General features: G+C 52.6%; 1 protein-coding gene across 1 annotated transcript; it reads left to right on the top strand.

The window, feature by feature from the left end:
* Positions 1–19492: 19492 nt before the first annotated feature.
* Positions 19493–24291, top strand: GPR37L1 (G protein-coupled receptor 37 like 1; the record flags this gene model as incomplete). Its single annotated transcript, XM_084244780.1, has 2 exons — positions 19493–20308; positions 23476–24291. Exons 1-2 carry the CDS (start codon positions 19685–19687, stop codon positions 24289–24291), a joined length of 1440 nt encoding a protein of 479 aa, XP_084100906.1. The 5' UTR covers positions 19493–19684.
* Positions 24292–27152: the final 2861 nt, after the last annotated feature.

The following is a 27152-nucleotide window of genomic DNA, read 5'->3' as shown; positions in this document are numbered from 1 at the left end:
CAACCTCTCCTTCTTCCCCCACCAGACAACTCCTACTGTGGTCACTACTGTGTAGCCATTTCTAGAATACAAATGGAAACACAGAGCCTGTAGTCATTTGTGTCTTCTTGTTTTTACCTAGAGACTTTTTTTTTTTTTAAGATTTATTTTTATTTATTTGTGCATACAAGAATGGGGGAGTAGGTCAGAGGTGCAGGGGGTGAGAGGATTCACCAGAGACAGAGTGGGGAGCAGAACTGGCAGATCTACTGAAATACACTGCTGAGGGGAGCATCGGGCAAGACTGCAGAGGTCTGCGCAGCAGTGTATTTCAGTAAATCTGCCTGTTCTGCTCCCCACTCTCTCCTCTGAATCCTTTCACCGCCCCCCACCCCACCACACACCTCTTGCTTACACTCCAGTTCTTGTATGCATACATAAATAAATCTTAAAAAAAAAACCTGCCAAAATAGTTTGTAGTGTGCAATCAAGTTAAACATACATCCTCATTTCTGTTATTATGTGACCGTCTTCCTTCCCCACCAAGACCTTATGTACTCATCAAAGTATAATCTTCAAAAAATTAAAAACACAAATGTCCTACATAAAGAACATATATCAGAGCTTTATTTAACTCACTAATAAGTGAATAATTACAAGAAACCACAAACACACACACACACACACACACACAGTAGTGGGAGAAAAATGAATACTGTAGTAAGATTAAAAAGTTGGATGCCAGGGCCACCCTGGTGGCCACGGGGTTGAGTCTCAGCGCTGTCACCGCTACAGCCTGAGTTTGATCCCCAGCCAGGGAGCAACCCACATGGTGCAGCAGACCTCTCCTGACTCACCACTGCTCCCCTCAGCAGTGTACTTCAGTCCATCTGCCTGTTCTGCTCCCCACTCTCTCTGGCGAATCCTCTCACCTCTGTACCTCTGGCCTGCACCCCAGTTCTTCTATGCAAAAATAAATAAATAAAAATTAAAAAGAAAGTTGGATGCCATGGACAGAACCGGAAGGGGTAATGTTAAGCTAAAATCATCATCAGAAGAAAGACAAATATTGGATAGTGTCATTTATATGTGGAATATAGAGAAACCAAGCAAAGGGTCAGACAGAACCAAACTATTAACCCTAGGAAACTGACTGTATATTCAGATGAGCAGAGGAGGAGGAGGAAGGTAAGGAAAAGTGGGGAGGGAGCACAATGGGCCATGGCAGAGGACTATGGGTGCCCTGACGGTGGGTGTGGTGACATATGCTCCAAGGGTGTGATCCCACACCTCTAATCATATACAGTGTTGTAAACCAGTTACCTCAATAAAAAAGGAATAAAAAAAAAGTTTTAACACAACATTGATATCTTTTCTACCAGGTAAAATCATTGCAACTTAGCATTTTCCTCAAGTTAACATGTAAGTTTACAGAGCCCTTGGGTTCTTATGTAGGAGTCAATAGTAAGTCAAAGAGTATTAACTTTTCCCAAGTATCTGATGGTCCTTGGGCCAGCCTGTGGACAATCTAGGATGATTCTGGGAAAACACACAAACACAACCACAAACATGTTGCCATTTCTTCCCTTATTTCCAAATTTGGATAACTTTTTAAGGAGGGCATACTAAAACACCCAGTGTTCTATAAACATCCTGCTCTTCCCTGCCTCCATCTTTGCTCCAAGCCTGCCCTGTCCCCAACCTCTCCCTCTCTCCCATGACAGAATCTACTCCTTCAGGCCTGAGGCCAGTGTCCAGCCTCTGAGTGGTCCCTCAAGCCCCTTGGCACTTCCTGGGCTCCAGCAACACTTTTGGCTTCCTGTCTTCATCTGACCCAGTGCCCAGCATGGTCCCAGACTTCACAGGGTGGAACTGTTTAATTTCTGTTTCCCCAGGGCCTAACCCAGGGCCTGGCACCCTGTAAGGCTCCATAAATGTTTATTGAATAAAGGTTCTTCCAGACTCTGATGAGTGTCTATGGTTGGTTGCTCTGTTCTGGTTGGTCATTCTCTGCCAACCACCCCCCCACCCCCACCTTCCACTGCTGAAATGCGGTGGAAACAGAAAAGGTCTCCCCCATTTGAGCGGGAGCCGTGGAGGAACAGAGGCTCAGCTCTAGCCCCTGAAGTCCTTCCCCTGAGGATACACTCAGCTTAAATGCGAGGCACGAGTCCTCTCCAAAGACCCTGGCATTTTAAGGGCTCCCATTTACATGTATTCAGGAAGACTCTTATCTGGTCTCCCCACTTTACCTTGGGCACTTAGTTGAGGGGTGGGCTGACTCCCTGAAATTTAGAGACACAAAGAGCTTGATTGTGTGCTAATTTCTACTTTCCAAGTATACTGGGAGTATTGACTCCATCTTTGCATCTTTTCTGCTTTTATTCTTGGCTTCCTTAACTAAATAAATCCGGGATGCCCCAGAATGTGCTTGCAGGGGGAGGAACTTGCCTAGTATGGAGGGTCTGCCTAGGGCCTCCAGAGCTGATGCTGTGACAACAGTTTGCTGCCCTCCTCAATTTGTTGACAAACTAAACTACTTTCCTTCTCCTCAAACGTCTTTCCTTTTTAATGTCCACAGGACCCGGACTGGGGCACTGGCGTATCACCCTCACTTTGCACTTTCTCCCCACAGGTCTCTTTACTGTTGCCCCACAGAGACCAGGCCCAGCTGGAAGAAGTGTTAGGGGGAAAAGGATGTCCCAAAGCAAATTCCATATAGGCTTTGTGGACTCCACCCCCACCCCAGGCCAAAGCCAAAGACACTGGGAACTCCAAATCCCATCACCACCAAAGGGAAGGTGGCTGGGACCTGAGGGTGGCGTTAAGCAGCCAGGTGGATACAAAAGGCAGACACGTGGGCTTTGGGGGCGCTCTCCATTTTGGCTCTCCACCAGCTCACAGCGGTCAGGCCAGCTCTGAGGGTGACTTTGGGTTTCCAGGTCGGCGGATCGGGTAGGACGCATTAAAGACTTTATTTCCCTATTTTCTCCCTGAGTTGTACATTTTCCTTATTTCTTTTTCTCTTGTAAATAAACCTTTTATTAACCCTTTTGCGTGTCTGTAGTAGAGCATTCATAAGTCCCTTTAAAGCGCGCGGGTGAGGACCCACAGCCAGGAACCCGTTTAATATCAGGGTTGCTCTATAACAGAAGCACAAAGGGAAAACAAAAGGAAATAATGGGCCTCCCTGGTGGTGCAAGGGGTTAAAGTCTCAGCACTATGTTTTGTGTTTTTTTTTTTTAAGAGGCAGTATTTTATTCATTCATTTATTAGTTTGTTTGTTTGTTTTTGTTTATACAAGCACTGGGTACAGTCAGAAGCACGGGAGGGTGAGAGAATTCACCAGAGCCAGAGCGGGGAGCAGAGCAGGCAGACTGACAAAGTACACTGCTGAGGGGAGAAGCGGGTGGCAGGAGAGGTCTGCGCGCCATGTGGGACCCTCCTCCGGTGGCCGTGGAGCAGCTGGGGATCGAACCGGCGCCGCAGAGGCTGCGGGCAGCTTCGCAACCCAGCGCTCAACCGCTGCGCCACCGGGGAGGCCCAAGTCTCAGCACTATGAAGCTATCTGCAGCCACTGTTGCATGAGTTCAAGCCCCAGCCAGGGAGACGGCCCACATAGCACAGCAGATCTCTTCTGCGCCTGCCTGCTGCTCCCCTCAGCAGTGTATTTCAGTAGATCCACCTGCTCTGCTCTCCACTCTGGTGAATCCTCTCACCCCACCACCACCTCTGGCCTGTACCCCAGTCCTTGCAAGCATAATAAAATAAATCTTTTTTAAAAAAATTCCTCCCTGGCTTTCAGAAAAGTTTGCTACGTGAAAGACATCTACATTACCCTGTGATGTAAGAGCAAGGCTCAGAGCTTTGGCTTATCATTAGTTTTAGAGCCCTTTCTATGCTATTTCAATTTCATCCTCAAAAAGCCGGGTCCACATGCCGCCTCGCGCCGGAGGTATGCACACAGGTGACTGCGTCGGTCCTGGAGTGGGTGTTTCCGCCCGTGGGTTTCAGATGAGGCGCCGTGAGGCCAGAAACCTGCCCGGGACTCCAGAAACCTGCCCGGGACTCAGCTGACAGCGACAAGCTAGGATTTGCTAAGATGACCCGATACTCTGAATTCTCTAAATTCCACCCGCTTAACCACAGCACTGGGTTCAGCCCGACTGTGTTATTTATAACTGGGCCCCGGTGAGCTGACTCAGTCACCTAAGCTAGCAGCACCAGAGATCCCGGGCTTCGGGGGGGCGGGGGGGGGGGGAAGGAGGTGGGCCGCAGTTTCGGTCACCCCTGATGTCACAAACCCAGACCGGCACCCCCTCCGACCCCCCGCCCCCCGGACCCCCTCCGCCGGGGTGGAACCTTCCTTCCCAGTAGAGCAGACCCCGCCCATGACGTCACGCCACGGGGCAGGGCTTCCGGGGATTGGTGTTCCCGGCTGACGTCAGCTGTCGGGGTTGGGGTGGCCCCAAATTTCCCCGGTCCCGGGGGCAGCTCTGGGGCCGGATTGCATTTTAGCGAGGGTTGCAGTAAGACTCTCGAGATCCTTACCCAGTAGGCGGCCGGGTCAGACCCGGGCAAGCCTCCTAGGAATTCCATTCCTGGCTCTGGGATTTGAACCCACAGCTCACGAGTCCCCAGACCACTAATATGCTGTGTGGCTCTCGTTCCTCGCCCTCTCTAGCTCGTCCCTAGGTGTAGCCTCCTAACTGCGTCCAATGAAGAGGTTTTAGGAGAGATTGCTGAGGGCCTTTCCGGAGTCCCAGAGGAGGGGGCGAAGGGCTGGTTTCAGCCCGCGCTGCGGCCTAGATCCGCCTGCAGCCCCTGCTCCCCCAACTTCTCCCTGATGACCACGGAGCGAGAACGTGACTCATCCGGCTCCAGGCACCCAGTTTCAGCCCCACCCCACTCCCGTCCCGCCACGCCCCGGGCCTTCCATTTGCTGTTTACTCCCAGAAACAGGTGCACTAGGTCATCTCACCGGGGGAGGGAGAGATAATGCTCCTGACTTGGGGACGCTGTCAGGCCCCAGTCCCTGCAGGTGGTCCAAGGCCAGGGCGGGGATCTTAGGGCTCCCTAGCAACCCCCACCCCGCAGGCTCCGACCCTCCCTGTAAGCGGTTTCAGCCCTCCCCTTGCTGGTAGCTGGGTCCCTAGTATCAGCCCCCGACCTCTTCCCGGGAGATTTCCCGCCTCTGTGGTGTTCCAGGTTTCTGTGGTCGTTCTCCTTCCTGGCCCCACCTTCAGCCCAAGGCTCAGCTGACCTCGGGGTGGGGGGGCCTGAAGTGGTGGGGGCTACCAGAGCTGCTACTTACATTGAGGAGAAGGGGTGTTGGCAGATGGGAACCCCACAAGCCCTAGCTTATAAGAGAGGACAGGGTCAGCTTGTGTGTGTTGGGGGTGGGGTGGGCTGGGAGAATGACAGCCCTAGGAAGCCTGGGATGGAGGGGTGAGGCTAGGAGAAAGGAGAGCTCTGGGGAAAACTGTGAGTTGCTGCCAGAGACTGTGGGTTGGATTGTGAGTCTGAAAATGACTTTGAGTCCTGGTTTGGTCACCTCTGTGACCTTGGGCATGCCCATTGCCCTCTGGGGCCTTGCTCTCCCCATCTGTCCAAGGCAGGGGCTCAGTGGCATGAGCCAAGGCTCCTTCTAAACCAGGCACTGTGGTCACCCAGGTGGGCTTCACTAGCTACTGCCAGACTTAAGCTCTTGCATCTCTCTGCAAGAGGAAAAGAGACCCTCTTAGATAAAGGGATAAAGCAAAAGTTAGCAATTCCTGTGTGAGCAGCACAAAGCAACCCAGGAGCTGTGTGCTCTAGGCACCTGAGGGGGCCTGCCCCTCCCCAGGTCCAGACTCCAGACCACAGAGCAGACAACAAAGCCAGGCAGGTGGAAAATTCCCTCTGGCGTTCTGCCCAGGCACCCTGTATAGCCACTGTGCCAGCCTGGGTGGGTGGAAGCTGGAGTCCAGGGTACCAATAGACAACCTGGCAGCCACCGGGTGCTTGTGAGGGCCTGCCAAGGCCTCCCCACCTCCCACTGCCCCCCACCACTCAGACACAAAGACTGTGTCCAGCTCAGGTGAGCAGACAGGGGAGGAGGCAAAGGGGCAGTCATGTGGTAGTTTGTTGAAATCTTGGAGCTTTGCAGAAGTTGCAGCCCTGGATCAAAAGCATAGTGCCTGCTCCTCCCAGAACCCAGACTGAGGGGTCCCCCCCAAGACACCAGTGGGAGATGGGGCTGCAGCTGCTGGGTGACCAGGCAGATAGTTGGTCGCTTGCTGTAGGGGCAAAATGTCTTTGTGTCTGCCCTTGCTGGCTGCTAGTCCCCACCGTGTGACCTTGGGTTTACGAATGCCCTCAAGGTCTCCTGGCTTCCTCCATCTTGAATATGGGATAACTGCCTGGACCCCACCCTCTGGGAAGGGTATGAGGTTACGCCTACAAAGGGCCTAGGAAAAGTGAAAAGCTGTGTGTGGACATGTGACTTGAGGCTGGGAGGCAGAGCACTTTCCATGTGTTCTGTGGCCAAGGACCCTGGGGTCTGAAAAGCCAGGACAGAGGACACCTGCCACCTGCCCCCACCTCTGCCCTAAGAGTTTGTCAAATTACCATGGCAACAATTCCCTGCCCATCTCCCTGGAGGCCTTTTTCAGGGTCTGGTCTGGGCTTGGTTTCTAGAATGTTTACCCATAAATATTTTTATGTTGCCAGTCAGTTCAGGTGGGTCTTTGCAAATGAGGAAACCCCTTTGCGGCTTTGCCAGGTCACAGCCAGCCGGCTAGCCAGTCCCTCAAACTACTCCCATGGTGGGTACATTGGGTACGGGAAAGCTGAGGTGTTGGGGCATGACGAGGTCAAGGTGAACCTATACACTGCTAGGAAATCCACCTAAAGGGCATGTCCCACTGACCCGGAGTCAGCACCCTGTAAGCGTCATTGCCATGGAGGGAACATTGTCCGTCTGGGCCAGCAGGAGAGGGCCCTAAAGATAAGGCTGGGCATGAACCCGACTCCATGACAGCCAATTAGCTCTGCTCCAGGAACCCAACCACTGTGACTCACCGACAGCCAATCAGGAGGTCCTGGGCCAGATACCATTTTCAGCCAGACACACCTGTAACCTGCTAGCCATCTGTTGGACCACACCCTGTCCGAACCATTCTAGAAAGAAATATAAATCTTTTTACACAGCTCTTTTTTTTTTTTAAGATTTATTTATTCATGCATACAAGAACTGGGGTACAGGCCAGAGGTGTGGAGGGTGAGAGGACCCACCAGAGACAGAGTGGGGAGCAGAACAGGCAGACTGACGAAATACACTGCTGAGGGGAGCAGCAGGAGAGATAGGCAAGGTCTGCCGCGCCACGTGGGCAGCTCCCTGGTTGACTGGGGATCAAACTCACGCTGCCGTGGCTTCAGATAGCTTCACAGTGCGGTGCTTAACCACTCGTGCCACCAGGGAGGCCCCTACACAGTTCTTGATAGCTGCAGTGGAGTACTCTGTAACCCTAACAGGAGATGCACACTGAGGTGTGTGCGCATATATACACTGAGCACAGAGGCGTAAATGCACAAATACACACCTCCACAGGTGAAGACGTGTGCGGCTGGCTACCTCTGCCAAAGGCATGGTCATCTCCATTCTCCTCAGTCTCTTGGCTCAGAAATTGGCAAAAAAGAGAATGTCAGGAGATGCGAACATACCACAGTATCTCTTAGTGTCCCATGCCAGCTGTTTGCGAACACTGAGGTCTCCAATGGGCCAGGAATCTTCTCTTACCCTCTGCAAAACTCAGCAAAAGCAGGGCCTCCCTGGTGGCACAAGGGGTTAAGTCTCAGCACTATGAAGCTATCTGCAGCCTGAGTTCAATCCCTGGCCAGTGAGGTGACCCACATGGTGCAGCAGACCTCTCCTGGCTCACCCACAGCTCCCCTCAGCAGTGTATTTCAGTAGATCTGCCTGTTCTGTTCCCCACTCCGTCTCTGCTGAAACATTTCATCCCCCCACACCTCTGACCTATACACCAGTTCTTGTATGCATAAATAAACAAATCTTTTTAAAAAAATCAGCAAAAGCAAAAAGACAAAACATCAACTAGGTGCCATCCACAGTAGTTCCTCTGGGAATATTTGTTTGAAGGGGACTGAGTGTTCCCCCAGCAAAGCCCCATTTTATAGATGAGGGCACTGAGGAGGTTCTCCACCCAAAGGGAGGCACAGTATTCATTATTGTTGGCAAGGGCATCTTGCCAAAATTCCAACAGCCAAGTTAGATTGTGGCTCCCTGGTCCCACCCTGGAGGATGTCCTGGATGAGTGCCCCCTGCACGGCGGTGGTCCATCAGGCATGCCCAGAGGAAGACCTAGGGAGGAGCTGGTGTGTTGGTAGGTCTTCCCCACCTTCCTACCTGGGAAGCTGCCCTGGGGCTGGGAGAACTAGGTCCCCATAGGGGGCAGTGGGGACAGAGTAAGTCCCTTTCAGTATGACCTGGGAATTAGAAGAAATCCACATGCATATTTTCACAACCAACAGATGCAGGGTGCTCCTGCTATAAGCTCAGAACCCCTAGGCTTGGCCTTGACTGAAGTCCACCACACCCTCAGCACAGCCCTGTTACGAACAAAAACAACTAATGTGCGAAGTGTTAGAAACTGTGCTTGGGCCTCCCTGGTGGTACAAGGGGTTAAGCACAGCACTGTGAAGCTATTGGCAGCCTCTGCAGCACAAGTTCGATCAGGCAGGCCAGGGAGCTACCCACATTGCACAGCAGACCTCTCCTGTCTTGTCCGCTGCTCCCCTCAGCAGTGTATTTCAGTCAGTCTGCCTGTTCTGCTCCCCACTCTGTCTCTGCTAAATCCTCGCATCCCTCACACCTCTGGCCTGTACCCCAGTTCTTGTATGCATAAACAAATAAATCTTTTTTAAAAACATGCAAATTTAAAAAAGAAAGAAAGAAAGAAACTGTGTTTCGTGCTAAGTAGCCAAGCACCTGCCTCCCTGCAGGGGTACTTGCTGCCTAGCACCCCCTTTGAGCAACCGAGAGGGCCGGACCCAAATCAAGTTGACTTGAGCAAGTCTGCAAGGGAGTACTGCAAACCCATAGGACTTCGGGGCTGGTTTAGACAGAGAAAAAGAGAATGAATCCCACAAGGCTCCAGAGGGGGCAGGATTTAACCCCCACAACCTACGATAAAATCTCAGGGGAGAAGCAAGCTCCCAGCTCTGATTTTAAGGGAGGTGGCTGGAGGCAGAGGGAGTGGGGAAGGCCCTGCAGTTTTCTATTTAGGTGGTCACTGTCTGGAGGATGAAACAAACTCTGGAGTGAGGTCAAGGCCCACCGGAGATTTTTGAGCACCTCGTTTGGCTCTGCAGGTTCCAGGGAGCAGAGACTGGGCTGTGATTCCAGAGCTAGACAGGCCAAGTCGGGTGGGGTCTCTAGGTCTAATTTAGCCTCCTTTGCATACGGGGAATTCCCTCCATCTTTCCTGCAGGGAGGTGCAGCCAATAGCCTTTGCCCTCCTCCTTTAAGTCCTCTGCCTTTTCACCACCACAATTTGGGGCAATGACTAAGGTGAGCCTAGAATACACTTGTCACCCAAGGAGGGGGAGAGGAAGCCCTGGAGCCCATTCCTGGGCACCTGAGATTGCGGTCCGACTCCCTCAGCAACCACACTCCCTACAGAAAGTGCAGCTTCTAGGGGCTGCACTTGGTGAGCACAGGCTCCAGGGCTATTTGGGGAGGCCCGAGGGACTTGGGCTGAGGCAGGTGTAACAGAGGAGAAAATAAAGGGAGAGATGGGAAGAGACGTCTGTTAAAAACCAAGGTAGTTGGGACTCCCTGGTGGCGCAGAGGTTAAAGTCTGAGCACTACGAAGCTGTCGGCAGCCACTGAGGCATGATTTCGATCCCTGGCCAGGGAGCTGACCCACATGGCGCAGCAGACCCCTCCTGTCTTCCCCCTGCTCCCCTTGGCAGTGTATTTCCGTAGATTCGCCTGTTCTGCTCCCTAGTTCTCTCACCTCCCCCTCCACCTCTGGCCTACACCCCAGTTCTTGTATGCATAAATAAATAAAAGTAATCTTTAAAAAGAAAAAAAAAGAACCAAGGTAGATATATAACGTCATGTTCGGAACAACCTGATTTACAGCGTAGAAAATGGAGGTTAGACATGTTAAGTGACTTGCCCCAGACTACACGGCCGGGAGGTGAGGGAATGGTGATTTATGTGAATCTAATTTCATGCTCTGCCCAGGACAACCCATCGCCTCCAGAGAAAGGGAGGAAGAAGGTGCCGCTCTCTCGGGTTCAGGAGGACTCAAGAGTAGAGGCTTAGCCATCTGCTCCGCTGGGGGAAGGGTTAAGCTCTCCTTGGTTCCGCACTGCATTCTTTTGTGCTGAGCCCTGGCTGGCAGCTTGTGTTGGGACATCAGGGCAAGAAAGCAGAAAGGACATGGTGAGGGCACCTGGCAATGAATAATCTGCTTGTCCGGGCCCTGCTGCCCTGCGGCTACGCGGCCAGAGGGAAGATGGAGGCCAGAACCTGGGGCCAGGGGCTGGGGCTTCCGGCTGGGGAGGCAGGATCCTAGAACCCCTCTCGTCAGACATTTCATCCTCCAGTCAGCCACCACCTAAACAGAAACTGGGGTGGCACACTCCCATCCCCCACCAGCTGCAGCCAAACCCCTACAGTCACATCCTGGCACTTGATTTCCCCTGAGGTTTCATCTCTCACCCACTCACGCCAGAGCTTTAGAACCAGGTTCCTGCCTCCCGAGGGTGCTCCAGTGACTCAGGATGATAATCTTGTGGAGGTTTTTTTTTTTTTTTTTTTTTTTTAGGAAACAGCCCAGTGTGTGTCTGGGACTAAGGTGCCCTCATGCCTGGGATTGATGGAAGCTTGCAGCAGAAAATTTAGGATAGAAGTTTCACAAGCCAAAAACTAGAAGTGGGGGTAGAAATGATTAACGCGTTGTTAAGCCGGCTATGGAAAAACCCTCAGACACCAGCACTATGGAGAACCCTTAGGCTGGCTGCCACGGGAGAACTATAGGCACAGAGCGGAGGTGGGACTTGGAGAGCAGTCCCTCCTGGCAGGGAACACCATGCCTGACAGATTAACCCAACCAGACCAGAGAAGTGATAGATTTCACAATAGATAAAAGTCCACTAAGGGGGGCCTTCCTGGTGGCGTGAGGGGATAAGCACAGCACTGTGAAGCTATTAGCAGCCACTGTAGCAAGAGTTCGATCCCCGGCCAGGGAGCTACCCACATGGCACAGCAGACCTCTCCTGTCTCACCCACTGCTCCCCTCAGCAGTGTATTTCAGTCAGTCTGCCTGTTCTGCTCCCCACTCTGTCTCTGGTGAATCCTCTCAACCCCCCACACCTCTGGCCTGTATTCCAGTTCTTGTATGTATAAATAAATAAATATTTTTTAAAAAGTCCACAAAAGAATGAACCCCCAAAGAATACTGTTTGGCTCTGGCAAAACACAGCTCTTGGCTTGGCCATATCTATTCAGGGCCCTATTTTTTCCTTTCTCTTTTTCTTAATAAACCTGCCCTTTCAAAATGCAGCCTCTGCCTGTTTCTGGCTATGCCAGTGTCCTTTGGCTTAGTAAACTTTTGCTTAGTAAAAGTGCCACTGAATGGGGAAATTCTGTGCTGAAACCTTTCTTAGAGGGGCCCCAAGGATTCTACTCACTTACTGGACCCCAACATCTGAACATTGTCAGGATCACTTGTGGGGGCAGGAAGGGATAGGGGTTTCCTTCCTTGGGCTTCTTAGACTTTTGCAGTCCCACCCCACCCCTGCCCCAGCTCCTCCCAGATTCTGCTCCTGAAATCCCTTCAAAGACGTCTTTCTAGGAAGCCTTCCTTGACTCATCCAAGCCCGTCTGGTTGCCCCAAGCACTCCTGTTGTGCCAGCCACTCTCCCACTTGGCTGCCAGCTGCTGGGGCCAGCCCCACTCCACGTGGAGTTGACTTTACCTCTGCTGACTGCACCTCACACCTGCATCCTGTGTGTTAATGGAGAGCTCCAACAGTGGCTGGTTGTTCATTGGCAATAAGAGCTCTTGAGCATCAATTATGTGTCTGGCACATGACAGGCATTTAATAAAACCTTTGTTAAATAAATATCAAAATGGGACCTCCTGGTGGTTCAGGGGGTTAAGATGCTATCCGCAGCCACTGCAGCAAGAGTTCGATCCCTGATCAAGGAGGTGACCCACATGGCACAGCAGACCTCTCCCATCTTGCCCCACTGCTCGCCTCAGCAGTGGATCTCAGTAGATCTGCCTGTTCTGCTCCCCACTCTGTCTCTGATGACTCCTCTCACCCCTGCACCTCTGGCCTGCACCCAAGTTCTTGTATGCATAAATAAATAAAAATAAATCTTGAAAAAAAATTGCAAAATTCTTTGTTCAATTTTTCCCTCCTAAACTTATTGGCCCCTTCCCACAGACTCCAGCCTCGCTGGAATGACGAAGGCGGGCACAGGTCTGTGGGTCTCTGTGGGCATGTAATTAAAGTTTACCTTTTCTCTTGCTAATCTCTGTGGTGTCAATTTAATTATTTTCCAGCCTGTGGATCTAGAAGGGAGGAGATTAGCTTCCTCCTCACCAGTGGTGAGGTGTGTTTGGAAGCTGGCATTCTGGAGGAGCTTGCTGCCTGGCTGGGGAAAGTGCAATTGTGGGAGAAACCCTCAAAGAAAAGAGCATCTTGGGGTGACTGGAAGGCTTCCCGATGACCACCTTGGCAGTTCTAAGTTTTCCTTATGTTGAAGGGATTTTGGTATCACATATAAGGTAGGATTTGGTGTGCAGTTGTACACCTTTGCTTACCATGTTTTTATTTTTGTTTTTCTTAAACACATGTGACAGGTGCCAGCTTCCTCAAATGCCAGGCTGAGAAGGCATGGATCCCCGAGTCTAGTGTGCCTTCCCTCCGTGCCCACCTCTGTGCCCCCCTCCCCGCCACTGCAATACAATGGGAAGACTTTATCTGCTGGATCTCATATTCCAGCCTGCATCAGAATCCTCTGGAGGGTTTGCTAAAATACAGATAGCTGGTCCCAGAGTTTCTGATGGATCAGGCCTAGGATGGGGCTGAGAACCGGTTTTTCAAAATAAATTTCCAGGGCCTCCCTGGTGGCACAAGGGGTTAAGACGCAACCTATGAAGCAATTTGCAGCCTGTGCAGCACGAATTCGATCCCCAGCCAGGGAGCTGCTCACATGGCGAAGCAAACCTCTCCTGACTCACCCCTGCTCCCCTCAGCAGTGTATTTCAGTCAGTCTGCCTGTTCTGTTCCCCACTTTGTCTCTGGTGAATCCTCTCGCCCACCCCATCCCCGCCCCACCTGCACCTCTGGCCTGTACCCCAGCTCTTGTATGTATAAAAATAAAATAAATCTTTAAAAAAAACACAAAATAAATTTCCAGGTGTAGATGATCTGGGACCTCCTTCTAAGTCCTGCTGACTCATACTGTTGTGGAAGTCTGTCCTTTCAACCTCCATCACAAAGACCACATTTCATTTCAATAGCATCCTTGGGAGACCTCAGGCTTCAGAATCCCACCCCTTACCTCCTCCTCCCCAGACACTGAAGGCCAGTCTGCATGACTTCAGGGCTCTCTCTGTGTGTGTCCTTCCTCACATTTATTGTATTGGGGGTTTCATTCTTTCAGTGGCTGAGTGTCCTTCACTCCAAGGTGAATTTCAAGAGGGCAGAGGCCATGCTGTTCACTGCTTCCTAAGTATGGAAGACAATGCCTGGCACATGGTAGGTGCTTAACAAATACTGGTAAAGAGAGAACATGGATGATTGCTGATGTCACAGGGCTAACTAGTGGGGGCGCCAGATCAGGCCCCAGACTCCCTGGTTTTTTTTTAATATATTTTATATTAGTTATCTTTTGTCCCCATTAGTGGCCCCCCACCTGTGCTCCAGAGCCGACTCTGAGCCCAGAGAGTTTGGGGTTGGCGGTGGGGTCTAATGGGCCAGAGTGTCTACTCCTCCCCTGGCCTTAATCTGGTGCCAGCTGCACACCAGGCCTAGCGCTCTGGCAGGGAAAGGACTTGTCTCAGAATTTGCCTCCCACTCTGTGTTACAGATGAGAAAACAGGTACAGAATGGTTACGTGCTGGACCAAAGTTTCTCTCCATAGCCAGTAAGGGCAGAGAACTTATGGGGTTGAATCCAGATAGTGCATCCAGAGTTCGCCCTTAGCAGGAGAAGGTGGAGCACGTGGAATCCAACACGAGGTTGGCTCTCACTATTTTCTTGGGTGCACTTCCACCACCCAGAGGTGCTCACCTACTTCCCTGCCAGGATATCCCCAGCCTCTCCCCCACCTTGTCACCTAAGTACCTTTTCTGTGGCTAGCATTGGGGAAATTCCCAGGGAGAAGAATGGGAAATTCCTGGGGTGGTGGAGAGACATTCTCAAGGGATGGAAAAGTCCTGGCATTCTGCTCAGCATGCTGCTCAGCAGCGTGGTCCAGAGAGGGACCTTTCTGGAGCAGAAGCAGGGCTAAGACAGCAGGAAGTGTGTGGGTAGGGCTTGGGCGGTGGGATGGGTTAGGATGGAGGGAGTGGAACCTTCCCTTAACTTCCATCACTGAACATCTGGTTCCACCTAGTGGCCTCTGATGTTCTAACTGCCCTGACAGAACCAAGGAAGCCCGGGTCCAGCAGAGGGCTGCCCTTCAAACATTCAGTGTTCAGTAAGCACTTAACCCAAGCAAGGCACTCAGATGTTCAGTGGGGGCTCAATTCTCATATTTGTGAGGAGAAAGAAGGAGCAGAGGGTTCACCTGCCGGGCCCCCGGGAGGGCCTGTACCATGTGACTTGTTCTTGACTCCATAACACGGAGCATCAGCAGCTGGCCTTGACTCTGGACTCCTCTGGACTTCAGTTTCTCCTTCTGAAAAATAAGGGGCTGATGTAGATCACCTCTGGGATCTCTTCCCAGGGCCACAAAAAGCAGTAGTTAAGAGTTCAGCTTTGGGCCTCCCTTGTGGCTCAAGGGGTTAAGTCTCAGCACTATGAAGCTATCTGTAGCCACTGCAACACAAGTTTGATCCCCAGCCAGAGAGCTACCCACATGGCATAGCAGACCTCTCCTGTCACGCCCGCTGCTCCCCTCAGCAGTGTATTTCAGTAGATCTACCTGTTCTGCTCCCCATCCTGTCTCTCACCCCCACACCTCTGGCCTGTACCCCAGTTCTTGTATGCATAAATAAATAAATCTTAGAAAAAAAAAGAGTTCAGCCTTGGGTTGGATAAACTTGCATTTGGATCCCAGCTGTGTGTCCTTGGGCAAGTTGCTTTGCCTCTCTGAGCCTGGTTTAGTAATGGGCAGATAAAGTATGATATATATCAAATGTTTAGCATAGAACCTGGCACTTGGTGAGTGTTCTACAGTGGTGGTGATGCCATGGAAGGCGATGACTCTACTTGCCCAAGTAGCCACACCATGAGGCAGAGTTTCTATGACAGCACCTAAGTGTCATGGAGAAGGGATGGATCTGACTCACTCTGGTACATGTTGGGAGTCCGTTCTCCAGTGGGACTAGGAGAGCACAATCCTGGATAGAGCGCATGGTGATCAGGACAAAGTCTGGGAGCCCTGAGCCTCTCCTATGATCCCTTCTCCAGCCCTACCTAAGGACACAGGTGCGGGGGCAGGAGTCCTGGACCCTCTTCTGTGCCATGGGGGCCATGATGGTGGTGATGATGAAGTCCTTGACTGATCTGGCTTCTGGAAGCATCTCTACACCTTTACTGTGACATTCTGAATCCCAGACAAGCTCAGTCCAGCAGCCACTGTGTCTCCCATCAGCCCCAAAGAATAATCATGAAGAAGCCAAAAAAGAACATTTTAGAAAGGCCAAAAAATATACATCCCTCACCTGTAAGAGGCTATTCCAGTGTCTTCCTCTCTTCCTCCTCCTTCTCCTTTTGTCTTAGCTGCCAGAATGCTGCCTCCACCTCTTAGATCCCTCCCTGTTTAGGAAGTCTTATAGCAAAGTCACTTTCAAGTTAGCCCCAAGCCCATGAGCCCCACTCCCTGGGCCCCGCCATGCTTGCCCCGGGAATGGACCCGTAACTTTCACTTCTGGCTACATGGGACCCTTCTCTCTTCTTTTTCCAGCCTCTAAGCAGCACAGCCACTGCTTTCTCCACTTCCATTTTCTCATTGCCAGCACCCCTCCCTCAGACTGTCAGTGAGTGGGGGCTCCTCAGCCTCCGCCTGTCTCCCTCCTCTGTGTATTCTGCACCATCTCTGGCAGCCCAGTCCAGCCTCTCCACTGCCCCTGATTTCCAGGTCCCTCCAGATGATCCTTTCCTGCACATCTACCCCAAAGACAGCAAGCACTTGCGCTGCAAGAGGTCTTCCCTCCCACCAGGCCCCAACTTCTCCTTTTCCTGCATAGGTTGTGTCTCCCCTCCATTTTTTTTTAAAGATTTATTTATTTATGCATACAAGAACTGGAATGTAGGCCAGAGGTGCAGGGGGCTAGAGGATTCACCAGAGACAGAATGGGGAGCAGAACAGAAGTGAAATACGCTGCCGAGGGGAGCAGCAGGTAAGAAAGGAGAGGTCTGCTGCACCATGTGGGTAGCTCCCTGGCAGGGGATGGAACTCATGCTGCAGTGGTGGGTGATAGCTTGATAGAGCTGTCTTTAACCCCTGCACCACCAGGGAGGCCCCTCTCCCCCATTTTGTAACAAAAACTCCTCCAGACCAAACTGGTCTACTGTGTGATCAAATCACTGAACTTGAGGATGAGCCCTTCCTATTAAAATATCCATCACCTTAGGATTTCACCTTCACACTGTGATGCTGCCAACTGGACTGGGTGGCTGGGGTGTCTGCATGCCAGCATGAAAGCCAGTCATGGTGCATTTATTGGTTTGCGAGCACAGAAATGTTATGTTTTTATGTCTTTTAGTCTTTCTGCACACTTTCATGCAGGTGGTAGTTGTTGGAACTGTGTAAAAATATTGTGTTAAACTAAACCCATGGATCCTAAAGAGAGAAAATTTCGATTAAATTGAACTAAAAAATGATAAAAAAAAAAAGCTCACAGGATAATGATGTAAAAGTCAGTGAATTAGCACAAATTTGGCTTTCACCACCCACTCCATTTGCAAGCTCTACGTGATTTTGAAATTACCTTTTCCAATTTAAGTTCCTTTACTTATTTTTTAATTTCATCTTTTTAATGTCAAAATGAAATTCTCTCAGGTTTTTTTGTTGTTTTATTGTATAAATCACAGTCTTATATAAGCTTAGTGATGTGTCAAAAAGTTCAAATTATGCTGTCTTGGAACAAATTTTGCAACATCAATGAACTCTTGAGTTCACATTGTGATATTTTCACTAAACAATGGGCCTGCAGAATGGCTTAGAGCAGTTAATAATTTGGAAAACTGTGCTCCATCTCTAACAAAAACCATCTGTGCTCCTTGGAGGTTGATAGGAGCAGATAGAAACATCTGCTAACTGGGGCCTCCCTGGTGGTGCAAGGGGTTAAGACGTGGCACTATGAAGCTATCTGTAGCCACTGCAGCATGAGTTCCATCCCCAGCCAGGGAGCTACCTACATGGTGCAGCAGATCTCTCCTGTCTCGCCCGCTGCTCCCCTCAGCAGTGTATTTTAGTCAGTGTGGCTGTTCTGTTCCCCACTCTGTCTCTGGTAAATCCGCTCACCACCTCCTACACCTCTGGCCTGTACCCCAGTTCTTGTATGCATAAATAAATAAATCTTAAAAAAAAAAAAGAAACATCTGCTAACTGTTGGATGATGCCCCAGGAGACCCTCCCTCCAGGAAGCCAAACTGTCCACCAAACCCTGGACTGCAGCCTCCTCCCTGGAAATGCCGAGCCTTTCTACTCCTTTCACCACCCCCTGCCCCCTGCACCCCTTCACAGCTCTCTTGCCATACAGGACCCAGCTTTTGTGGTATCAATCCTGCTGACTCCCTTGGTGTCCACCTCAAATAATCGCCTTTGGGAAAAGACACTCTCATGGCTAAATGGAGGTAAACGAAAGACCCAGTTTTGTCACTCACAACTGTCCCCGCCACGCCTGGGGTCAGCCTTGACCTGTCCCTTCCCTGCACAGCCAAAGCCCCCACTGCTTCCGCTCTCCTCATCTCTGCTCCTTGCCACCCTCCACCTTTTCATAGGCCGCCTACCTCTGTGTCCTCCAGGCTGCCGTGACCCCAGCTGCCCTTGGGGAGTCCCTCTAAATAACTTGCTCCAGTCACTGTCCCTTTGCTCAGCAACCTGTGACACTCTCCCTACCTTCACAACAAAGTTTCCTCAGCCTCTCTGTGACCTTACTGGCCCCTCACCTTGCACTCCCACATGCTCTCCCAGTACCCCCCTGCATTCCAGGATGCTTCACCCCCTTCACACTGCTGTGCCTTTGCATATGTGTGTGTGTCTTCTGTCTGGGGGACCCATCCTTCCCTGTTGTCTGTCTTGGGAACTTCCTTCCTCTTTGTCAAGATCCATTCAAGGGCCTCCCTGGTGGCACAAGGGGCTAAGCTTCAGCACTATGAAGCTATCCGTAGCCTCTGCTGCAGGGCAGGAGTCAGACGTCCAACCAGAGAGGTGACCCACATGGTGCAGCAGACCTCTCCTGTCTCACCTGCTGCTCCCCTCAGCAATGTTTCAGTAGAGCCTCCTGTTCTGCCCCCCACTTTGTCTCTGGTGAATCCTCTCATCCCCCGCAGCTCTGGCCTGCACCCCAGTTCTTATATGCATAAATAAATAAATAAAGATAAATCTTTAAAAAAAAGCCACCTCATTTGGGGGGACTTCCAATTGCCCCCAGTCTTCATTGGGGCCCTTCGGCATCTCCTTCCTCTCATTTCATAATATCCATCCCACCAAAGGGAGGTGATTTATTTGCATGTCTACTCCCCACTCTGGACTGAAGGCTCCTTGGCGGCAGGCGCCTTTTCATGTTGTTGTACACGAAGGGTCTAGGAGGCACGCAGTACAAATTTGTCTCTGCAAACGTCATTTGAGGGGAGTTTGTGTGGTGAGGGGGCTCGCAGCTGGTTGCGTGTCTGCTGGGAACAGCGTCGAGTCAAAGGCTCTGTGTCCCATCAGGCCCTGGCCTGCCCCATGTCTTAGCCATGTGGTAAGTGACCCGCCCTGCACGTCTCTCCTTTCTAGTCTGAGGGAATGGCAGGGGCAGTGTCTGATGCTGTTGTGAGTCCTGGTCCAAAAATCAGCTTCCAGGCCTAGAAGAGGTCAACCAACACCGGTGCCTTAGAATTGTCTCCTGAGGAGGAGTCAGAGACCTGGGCTCCCTTCCGGCCTGCGCCTCCCTGTCTGTGGAACCCTGGGCAGCAGCCTTGTCCCCTCTCTGACTCCAGGGACTGAGGGCAGTGGCCTCTGGTGACCCCACAGAGGTCTGTGGAGACTGGGAAGGGGTGTCTTGAAGAGTGAGAGGCTCGAGGGCAGCAAAGAGTGCCTTGTGTCCAGCAGAGGGCCCTGCCCAGCCCGCGGCCAGCAGGGTGGGCGGGAGCAGCTTGAGTCCACTGGAGTGGGCTGGTGATGCCAGACGCCTGACTGGAGGCGGACCAACCGGCCAGCTGCTCTCTCAAGTCAGCCGAGCGCTTGTGTCCCCTTGCCCTCACCTGCTCTCTGCGGGGAGCTGCCTCCTGCTTGTCCGGTCATGCAGTGGCTGTGGCCGCTGGCCGTCTCTTTGGCTGTGCTGTCGGCTGCAGGGCTGAGCGGGGTCTCTGGGGGTGGCCCCCTGCACGGGGGCAGGCGCAGAGCCGAGGTCTGGGAGCAGCAGAGCAGACCCAAGAGAGGCACTGAGGATGAGGAAGCCAAGGGGGTGCAGCAGTACGTGCCTGAGGAGTGGGCTGAGTACCCACGGCTCATCCATCCTGCTGGCCTGCAGCCTACCAAGCCCTTGGTGGCCACCAGCCCTCACCCAGATGGGGGCACCCCACGTGGTGGGCAGGAGCTTCGGGGCAATCTGACATGGACGCTGGGTCAGAGGATGCAGATTCAGAACCCCCTGTACCCAGTGACCGAGAGCTCCTACAGTGCCTATGCCATCATGCTGCTGGCCCTGGTGGTGTTTGCCGTGGGCATCGTGGGCAACCTGTCTGTCATGTGCATCGTGTGGCACAGCTACTACCTGAAGAGCGCCTGGAACTCCATCCTCGCCAGCCTGGCCCTCTGGGATTTCCTGGTCCTCTTTTTCTGCCTCCCTGTTGTCATCTTCAATGAGATCACCAAGCAGAGGTTGCTGGGTGATGTGTCTTGCCGGGCAGTGCCCTTCATGGAGGTGAGTGTGTCCTGGCAGAGCTTGGCTGTAGGTCTGCAATTCTCCAGGCTGTTGGATATGGGATATGTGGGTGCCACAGGACCCCAGAGGCCTGGAGCTCTCTCTGTCTTGCTTCTCCGAATTGAGCAAATGTATTATTGGTTTTGTACCTCTTGGGTAGATTGGGTGGTTCAGAGGAGCAGGAAGGTAGGTCTGCAGTCCCAGCTCCTGCTGCCAGAGAGGCCTCAGGGCAGATAGCGCTCCACTTCTCTGCCATTGCCTTCACCCTCCTCCATTTTTCCACCTTCTTAAGAAACGGTTTATTGTGTCTCCTTTTTCTCTCTCATGTCTGTTGCTGCTGCCCTGTACCCTGGTTCCCCTTCTTTAATCTTCAACACCCTGCCTCTCTAAGCAGTGTCTGAATGGAGGACACAATTTTCTTCAGACCCCACATCAGGTCAGAAAGCACTCCCATGCATGCAAACACCAGAAGGAGAGGTTCTCCCTGCTTTCCTACAGCAACTGCTGTCATTATTGCTGTCATCACCATTAGCAACAACCCAAGTCCTTTCTGAAAGAGAAGACCTAGTTCTGGGTGCTGGAGCTGGGAGTAGGGGGGACTCTAGTCTCAGCTCTGTCACTGACATACAGGGTATCATTGGGTAGGCCTCAGCTGCCCTCCAAATTCCTGTCTTCCAACCAGTGGGTAGACCAGATGACCCTTTCAGGCAGGCCATTCTACAATTCAAAGTACACCACCACCTCATCTCTGGGAACTTCCACCTCATGACAAGCACATGGGGGTATAGCTGGAGATATAGCTCACATGGAGACAGATTGATCAAAACATTGCAAAAACATACCAACATTTGTGCATTTATGAAAGACACAGGAAAGCCACTGGGTTTCTATAGAAACATAAACTGTAACAAGCAGTTTTTAAAATGTTGACTTTGTAGGGGTTCATAATGAGGTCTCTTTGAGAAGGCCAATCTTCCTCCTATGAGTGGAAGAGGTTGTGTGGCCCGGGTGACCTGCCTGGAGGAAAAGGAAACAGGATTAGGCATCTGGACGCAGGTCTTGTTCCCAAGCCCCTGTGTGTTAGTGATGGTTTCACATTTGCATAGACTCTTAAGATGCAGCATTGGTAAAGTCTTTTCTGTCCTTCCCCACCCAGAGAGTCCACCCAATGGTGACCCAAAGGTACTCAAAGCTGAAAGAAAACCCTAGAACTGGGGATTGTTTTTGCATCTCACTTAGCATTCGTGCTCAGAGCCTGAGCACGTGTCTGAGGTGGTTAGGCCCAAGGGCTTTGCAATTGGGCTTTGCCCCTCACTATCTGAGTGACCTTGGTAAGTTCTTTACCAGTCTTAAACCTCAGTTTCTTCATCTGTAAATTGGGGAGAATAAAATAACAGCTATATGAATGAATTCTTTAAGAATCAAATGGGAAGTACCTATAAAGTGCTTATAATTCAAATAATGATAGTTATCGGGGAGTGGTGGCTAAGGGGAGGCAGGAGGAGGACAGATGCCATGAACTCTTGTTTGCAGATGGCTGGTGGGTCAAGGAGAGCCCACCCTGCCTGACTAGGTCTCAACATGCCTGACCACCCCCCAAAACCTCTTGGAGGATGGAGATGATCATGAGCTGACAGAGTCCTCTTTGTAGGCTGCGTGACCTGCTGGGAGTCGAGAAGCAAAATCCACTGCTCGAGGAACTTTTTGTAGGGAGGCCCTAAGGATGGCCACAGGGAGGAGAGGAGGTGGTGGCTTGGAGTAAAATTTGAGATATTTTTTGCGATGTAGAGAGAGAAGGAAAGTGCATGGTGTTTTTGCCCAGGGCGGAAGTCTGCTCCTCCACGCCAGACTCCTCTGCCAACAGAGGGGGTGAGGTTCTCAGAGGCCGGGGCCTCTGTCTCTTGCCAGGGGAGGGAAAATTTGGACAGAAGGGGGGGATCTGAGCACAATCCCTGAGTGTGGTCGAACATCATCTGATAGTTCAGGAGGGTTCTCCTCTTCCTTTTTCTCTCTGGCACTTTCCCTCCCTGCTGCTCTGGCTGCTTTCTCTTGGCCAGCGGGTGATTTTCCTCTGTGCTCAATGAATAGCGTGCAGAGTGGGTGGGCATGGGCGGTTTGGAGGGGGCTGCTTCCCCACTCAGCCAACCCCAGGCTTTTCTGGAACGCAAATGTGTGTGAGGAAGGCAAATGTTGTAAGTATGTGAGTGTGTGTGAGTGAGTGTACATGTGTTTGAGTGGGTATAACAGCGTGTGAGTGTGTCTGAGGGAGAGCAACTGAGTGAGCATGGGAGTGAGGATGTGTGTGGAGTGTTTGTAAGAACATGTCTGAGTGTGTGAGCATCTGAGTGAATGAGTGTGGGAGGGGGGAGAGTGCCTGAGTGAGTGAAAGTGTGTGTGAGTGAGGGTGTGAGTGTGCCTGTGGAGTGTCTGAGTGAGTGTGAGTATGTGTGAGTGTGTGAGAATGTGTTTGAGTGTGAGTGTGCCTGTGAGTCATGTTCCGCCAGACCATTCCTCCGGTGCACCCGATGGGGTGTGGGAAGACAAGACCCAGACTTCTACATCTTTATCTTGGTTCCCCCTCAGAAGTTCTCCAGTCTCAAAGCACCTGAGGGTCCGTGGGACCCATGTTGTCACCCGAGGGTGGGAAGAACAGGCCTGTGTGTGAGGCCCTGTCTAGTCATTCCTGCCTAAGATTTATTTATTTATGTATTTATGTATTTATGTATTTATGTATTTATTTATGCTAGAAGAGCTGAGATGTAAGCCAGAGGTACAGGGGGTGAGAGGATTCACCAGAGACAGAGTGGAGAGCAGAACAGGTGGACTGACTGAAATCCACTGCTGAGGGGAGCAGCGGGCGAGACAGGAGAGGTCTGCTGCGCCAGCTCCCTGGCCTGGCTGGACCTCAGGCCATGGTGATGATAAAGCTGAGACTTAATCCCTAGGCCACCAGGGAGACCCTCTGAGCCATAGTTTCTTATGCAAGATGGTTGATTGTGAGGACTTGATGTATTTAAAGCACCTGATGGGAGGAAAATGCACCCTAAATGGAACCTGCCATCACCATTATTCCTACAACCAACCAATTCTGGCCCTTCTGCCAGAAGCCCCTGCACCCTCTGGTTCTGACCCAGCGCCCCTCTCTACCTCCACATTTCTGCCCACAGGTCTCATCTCTGGGGGTCACCACCTTCAGCCTCTGTGCCCTGGGCATTGACCGCTTCCACGTGGCTACCAGTACCCTGCCCAAGGTGAGGCCCATTGAGCGGTGCCAGTCCATCCTGGCCAAGCTGGCCGTCATCTGGGTGGGCTCCATGATGCTGGCCGTGCCCGAGCTCCTGCTGTGGCAGCTGGCGCAGGAGCCTGCCCCCACCGCGGGCACTGTGGACACGTGCATCATGAAGCCCTCGGCCAGCCTGCCTGAGTCCCTCTACTCACTGGTCATGACCTACCAGAACGCCCGCATGTGGTGGTACTTTGGCTGCTACTTCTGCCTGCCCATCCTCTTCACGGTCACCTGCCAGCTGGTGACGTGGCGCGTGCGGGGCCCTCCGGGGCGGAAGCCGGAGTGCCGGGCAGGCAAGCACGAGCAGTGTGAGAGCCAGCTCAATAGCGCCGTGGTGGGCCTGACCGTGGTCTACGCCTTCTGCACACTCCCTGAGAATGTCTGCAACATCGTGGTGGCCTACCTCTCCACCGAGCTGACGCGCCAGACCCTGGACCTCCTGGGCCTCATCAACCAGTTCTCCACCTTTTTCAAGGGTGCCATCACTCCAGTGCTGCTGCTGTGCCTCTGCCGGCCGCTGGGCCAGGCCTTCCTGGACTGTTGCTGCTGCTGCTGCTGCGAGGAGTGTGGGGGTGCCCCTGAGACCTCGGCCGCCAATGGCTCAGACAACAAGCTCAAGACCGAGATGTCCTCCTCTATCTACTTCCACAAGCCCAGGGAGTCACCCCCGCTCCTGCCCCTGGGCACACCGTGCTGAGACCTGGCCCAGAGGGAGGCACGGGGCCACGGGTGGGGAATGGGGGGGGTCACCCAGCCTGTGTCTGGTGTTTCTGCCATCTTGCTGTCTAGAGATGGGCTTGGTTCCTCTTGTAGAGGTGGGGACATGCCAAACCTCCCTCCTCAAGCAGGGTCTTTCCTGTCTTGTCCTCTCAGCTGGTGGGAGGTGATGCTTCTAGGTCTTTAGAGCTTCCCAGAAACTTAGTCTCACCAGCCGGGAGACAACTCCCTATACCCGCTCCTGCTTCCTTCCTCCTGTATTCCAACCTGACTCAACTTCAGCTGTGCCTCTCCCAGCATCATCTCCCTGCTCCCACTCATCCTGGAATAGGGGGCTCTTTGGGGGTCAACCTGATTTGGCTCTTTGGACCCAATCAGTCCTAGCCCTGGATGTCTACTTCTGGCAACTTCTTTTCCTCCAGAGCATTTGTCTGTCCTTCCTCCTACTTTGTGGCACCCTGGGTGGCCCCATCCCCAACCCTCTTGTTAGGTGCTTCCCTGTAGAAAGCCCTTCTTAAAAAAATAATAAACTAGGTAGAAGTAGCCTGTGCCCACTGGACTTTCTTGTGCCACATCTTGGCAGCTCCCAGATGTTCCTGGGCCACCCCCAGGCTGAGTGGCACCCTGCTGGGGGGACTTCTCCTGGCCACCTTTGCCTCTTCCTGGCCTGTGGTGATGTTCTTCCCAGCCCCGCTGCCCCATGGCTTTGAGGTTGTGAAAGGGTGGAGTAGAAATCTTGGGCCCTGGGGACTAAATCCTCACCCTGGCCAGAGCTCAGTCACCCCTGGGAAGCCAAAATGTTGCAAACTTATGTCCTCTGGAGTTCCCCACCTCTTCTCCTCCCTTTCTCCACAAAGCCCCCATTTGAAGGAAACCAGCAGCCTTCCCTCATGAGCCCCAGGGCTTCCAACCTCTCTGACTCTGAGATCTGCTCTTGTTCAGTTTCTTAGAACTGACTGTTTGTTTGGCCTGTAGAAAGCCCAGCTGCCTGCCCCCTGCCTGCCCCCACCACACCCCCGCTTCCCGCTAGCCAGAGCACCATCCTGTGGCCTCACAGACCTCTTAGCTCCTCCCACCGGCTCTGCCCTGGGTCCCACTTCCCCCAGCTCCACCTCTGGGGCCCTTCCAAGGGATCCCCCTTTGGCCTGTTTGGGCCCCGAGAAGCTGGCACGAGGTCAATCCAGGGGTATTTCAGTCCTGACCACGAGTCTCTCCCTGCTCCACAAGCTCAGCTTTCTTCAGGACCTCCGTGCCCGTACAAAACAGTTCTGGGTCCCAGCGGTAACTTCTGTCTGGCAGGACAACCTAGAACATGTGCACAGGGCTTCAGGAAGGGTCCCCAGGGGCCAGGGATGGTGAGGGCAGGGTGGCCCAGCGCCCCGGGCTGCATTCTCCGCTGTCCACCCCACCCACACCCCTTGGCTTCAGCCCACCCATACCCTAGCCTCCTTCCCCCTCTCCTGGGGATCTTAATAGCCTTGTTCTCTCTCCCTGGCACCCACCCTCGGCTGGGTGAAGCCGCCAAGAGAGGGAGGCGGTTGCTAGGTGATGGCGCTGTCATGCGCACACTCTTTGTGCTGGGGAATGACACCCACCCATTTCTCAACAGACCTGTTGCCACAGTGACTGAAGCCCCCAGCTTTGTCTGTAGAAACTTGAGATGAGTGGAGGGAGTTGGTTTGAAGAGGGGCCAAGGCAACCTTGCCAGCCCAAGTCCTCCACATCCCCTCCCTCCAGCTCTCTTGCCCCCAGTCTTAGAAGCACCAACAGCTTCTGAGGAAGAGTAGGGAGGGCGACTGGGGTGAATTGAGGTGAAGGGACCATAAACAGCATTCTATTCGGGGGGCCTTTCCATAAAGACACTCTCTGCCACCCCTTCCTGCTGGCTGGCAGCTCAGAGTCCCCCTCCCCCCATGGTCGCCTCCCAGGCCTGCCCACGTGAATGGCTTGCAGAATCAGCAGACCAGCCAGGCCTTGGGAAAGAGTCACTATCCCTCCAGCCTGGGCCAGCTGGGGGAACAATGTGGCATTTGTTGCTTAAGGGTCCTTGGCTGGGGGCGGGGGGCAGGCTGGCATGGCAGTGGGTGATGGACTTGAGCTGGATGCTCAGTGGCGTCACTGCCACTTACTGCCCCCTCAGGGCTGACTTTAGGAGACCAGACTCAGGCTCCGGTACCAGGTTCAGAAGGAGTTGTGGCAGGAAGCCCATGCACTTTGGAGTGAAACTTGCCTCATCCAGTCAGACTGGATGGTTACAGAACTTCTGGCCAGCTTCATCTGTAAACTGGAACAGCCCTTTCCTCACAGAGGACTACAGTGATTAAATGAGACAAGACACATAAAGCAGCTGGCACAGTGCGTGGTACCCTGTCTCCCTTCCCTGCAGGAACTCAGGTCTCCAGTATAGCAGGCTTGGCCAGTGCAGCTTCAACTCGTCAGAAGCTCAAAGGCCCTGATGCAGCAGTTACATATAAGCTGGTGTCTTTTTTCCCTGTAGCTCAGCAGGTAAGACACATGTGCACCCGCTATGCTCAGCACAGTGTTAAGATGGTGCCTGCTTGCTGGAGACCGGCTTGTCCTGACTTGGCTCAAACCTCACCCCTCGCTGGAGGATGACAGGCCCTGAGAAAGGCAGGTCAACCCTGAAACACTCCCACCCTGCTCCCTGGATGAGTGAGACTGTAGGTCCTGTCCCTGTCCCCTGGGCAGGGGCAAACCCTGCCTCTCTGCAGGAGAGGGCAGGCAGGGTCCAGCTCCCCCCAGGGGGACATCTCATCTTCTTTAGGAGCCAACAAGCACCCTAACGTCATTGTTGCCACCTGCCAAAGCCCATCCACAATG

The sequence above is a fragment of the Talpa europaea genome (genome assembly GCF_964194135.1).
Source record: "Talpa europaea genome assembly, chromosome: 10".
Lineage (NCBI taxonomy): Eukaryota > Metazoa > Chordata > Mammalia > Eulipotyphla > Talpidae > Talpa > Talpa europaea.
This window is presented reverse-complemented; position numbering and strand designations above follow the sequence as displayed.